This window comes from Plasmodium cynomolgi, chromosome 12, assembly GCF_000321355.1.
Source record: "Plasmodium cynomolgi strain B DNA, chromosome 12, whole genome shotgun sequence".
Taxonomy (NCBI): domain Eukaryota; phylum Apicomplexa; class Aconoidasida; order Haemosporida; family Plasmodiidae; genus Plasmodium; species Plasmodium cynomolgi.
Genome location: NC_020405.1, coordinates 2,634,928 through 2,638,226, shown reverse-complemented (window position 1 = coordinate 2,638,226; position 3,299 = coordinate 2,634,928). Strand labels below are relative to the sequence as shown.

Genomic DNA, 3,299 nt, shown 5'->3' with positions numbered 1-3,299 from the left:
AAAAAAAATAAAAAAAAAAAAAACAGGGAAAGGGAAAGGGAAAGTTTGATAAAGGGAGAAAAAGAAGGTTCATTTCGTTACGCGCATTTTCAAATGACGTATCTTTTTTTTTTACCCTTTTTTTTTTTTTTTTCTGTAAAGTTTCGACTAAATGACCGATGTGCAAATACAAAATCAAACTAGTTTGAGTACTAGTAAAAAAGAGTTTGAGAGTAGATATGATGAAAGGGCGCTTAGAATTTTATGCGTAAAAAACATATCAAAAGAGACAAAAGAAAGTGAACTGTTGGACATATTCAAACAATTTGGTTCTATCGAAAGTATCAATCTTAAAGTGAACACAAGTATCGGACCGTATGCCATATATGCCCACGTTCTCTTTAGCGCTCCCGAGGAGGCTAAAAGATGTCTAAAGCAAATGAACGGGAAGTTTCTAAGTAATCCTTCATGCGAATAAGTTTTGCGTGTGACTGTGGCTGGGGCTGTTTGGGAGCTTTTGCTCTTTTGGCCGTTTGCTCATTTGCTCCGTTTCTCCGTTTCTCCATTTTTCGTATATTCATTTCTTTTTTTTTTGCGTTCCCGCTTGGTCGTTTCATCCGCCATAGCACTCATCTCGGCCATCTCTGCGATAGCGGCCAAGAGCGCAGCTTCAGCCATACTGTCACACCTATCCAGTTATTCAAATGATCACCCTCTGCATTCCGCTGTGCCCCCCAGCATTGTCTCACGTTTTGTTACATCTTCAATCCACTCTGCATAAATAACATTCTCTATTAAATCGACGGATAGGCACACATATTACTCCACTTTTTTTTTTTCTAATTATGTATTTCTGTAGATGGAAGAGCTTTGCGAATTGACTTCAAAAGGTACAATAACAAAGTAGATGACGATAACGATGAGGACGAAAGTGGCATTTTTAATAACTACCCATACATGGGCAGCAACAACAACAGTGGCAACAATAATGGCAGCCATAATGGTGGTGTGAACAGCAGTGCAAACATGGCTAGCCCCGCGAACGGCAGCAACAAGTTCAACCGAAAAATTAATCGGAACAACCAGTTCTACAACAGATACCCAAACAATAACAAGCGCATGGCGAGAAATGTAATTTTGCGTGACAGTTTAAGGAGCAATGCTCTAATTATTTTTCCTATTTTTTTTTTCCCCCCCCATTTAGTGCATGTCCATAGGTTTATGTTTTTTGTGTGCATCTCCACATATGTGCACACCGCTGCGACCATTTTCTTACAATTTTTTTTTTTTTGTCACTTCAGGATGGCATGCTAAATGACGATAGCGTTAACCCGTATGACTCGGAGGCAACCGGTTTTAGGGAACACGAGGTAGGATTTTTACACAGCATTAAGAATTTTGCGATTTCGCACATATGGTTATGTTACTTATTCGTATCTCTTCCCATCTCTGCCCACTTGTGCTCATTTTTTCTTTTTTTCTTCCCCCCCACAGCATGCAAATAAGCGATTACGCACGGGTGGAAGCAACTCCATGGAGAATGTCAATTTGGGCAGTGCGAGCAGTTTGACCGGCCTGCCAAGTGTAAACGGCAACGACGTAGAGATTAACAAGTTGGTAAAGACGTACGAAGAGAATAAAGTGCAAAATAAACCAACCGGGGATGCAAAAAATAGGCAAGTAGAAGAAATGTTACAGTCCGTAATTAAGGATGGCATGAACAAACCCCCCAGGATAAAACTGTACTTGTGTGATCATTTGAGGCAGTGCGCCCAGCACGTCTTTAACAGACCCGCCGTAGATATCAGTGTGACAAGTAATACAATAAACAACACGCATAGTAGCACTATGGTTAGTAAAGAATTCAAGGGGAATATCCACATGAACGCAAATGCCACCAACCCTGGTGCACCACTGTACCACACCGAACAGAATAACCTTTTAACAGGGGGGAAGAATTCCTCAACGTTGAAAGAACCTAGCAAGCACCATATGTTGAACAATGGGATAGCGAATAAGGAAGGACAGCTCCACGGAAATGAAAAACTCTTATCCTCCTTGCATAGCGGTGGAAGTACCATTCCCAATATGGGATTAAACAATCCCACTAGTAATGTGAAGTACGCCCTGTGGAAAGGAACCCTCGAAATGAAGAATAAAGAAAATCTCAGCGTTATCGGATATGCTGTAAACGGGGACGTAAAAAAATTTCTGAACAATAGCATCTCCAGCATAGTCATAAGTCACAGAAAAAAAATGAAAACACTTCCAAAAATAGAAGCCACGTATTATTTCCAAATAGAGAATAAAGAAGACGAAAATATTTTGGATACCTATAGAAACTATTTCAATAGTAAGGATAGAGTTGGATTATCCTCCACAAGTGACGATTGGCATATGTATATTATCTTCCCAGGAAGTGCCATTTTTAAAGAGTTCTGCAACAGCGTTGGAGGTATTAACAGCTTTGGTGGTGGAAACAGCTCAAACAATTTTAATAATATCTTCCTGGGGGTTGTATGTTATAATCCACAATTTTTCGATAAAAAAGATGGTGTGGCTGCTCAAGACGGTGTGGCTTTTCAAGACGGTGTGGCTGTTCAAGACAGCGTGGCTGCTCTAGATGGTGTGGCTGCTCAAGGCGGTGTGACCGTGAAAGATAGCACAGCTGCCAATTTTAATCAGCAAGAATCTCCCATGACAAATGTCAACCAAATCCATGTGAATAAGAACTTTCAAATTTTGAGCAATCATCATCAGAACAAGTTTACCAATTCAGTTGCAGCGGTGGGTGCTGCAGGGAGAGTGATGAAGAGTAACATCAACGGAAACAACCACAGTAACCTTTATGGCGATTTTGCTAAGCAGCAGGGGGGAGGTGGCCCCAGCAATGCAGTGGCTAATAATTTCCCGCTTCATAGTAGTAACACGTTCAATAACGTGCAAGGTGTGAAGAAGAATAACATCCTTGTAGGTAACAACATGCCCCACGGCAACAGTAACAACCATGGAGGCTTCCCCAATGCGAACAAGTCCGATGGAATCACAGCAGTGACAACGCAAGTCATGCCGTCCCGCAGTGATCCCAACGTTCAAAAAGGGGCCATGGCAGCCCAGAATAATTCTACCACCCAGCTGAACCAGGAGAATGACACCTCCAATGAGTTAAGCGAACCAACTCGAAAGGAAGAAAACAAAAATGAAGTCCCCAATTGGCTCAATCAGTTTAGTTCATTAGCAGCATATCTTGTCAAAAAATAGAATTTAAAAAAAAATGTTCCATCTCGCTTTATCATTTTACCTCCCTGGATTTTTTTTTT

The 3,299-nt window shown here is 41.0% G+C and overlaps 1 protein-coding gene across 1 annotated transcript; it reads left to right on the top strand.

The window, feature by feature from the left end:
- Window positions 1-151: 151 nt before the first annotated feature.
- Window positions 152-3,240, top strand: PCYB_126940 (RNA binding protein; the record flags this gene model as incomplete). Its single annotated transcript, XM_004224028.1, has 4 exons — window positions 152-437; window positions 676-728; window positions 1,281-1,412; window positions 1,474-3,240. 4 exons carry the CDS (start codon window positions 152-154, stop codon window positions 3,238-3,240), a joined length of 2,238 nt encoding a protein of 745 aa, XP_004224076.1.
- Between the last annotated feature and the right edge of the window lie 59 nt (window positions 3,241-3,299).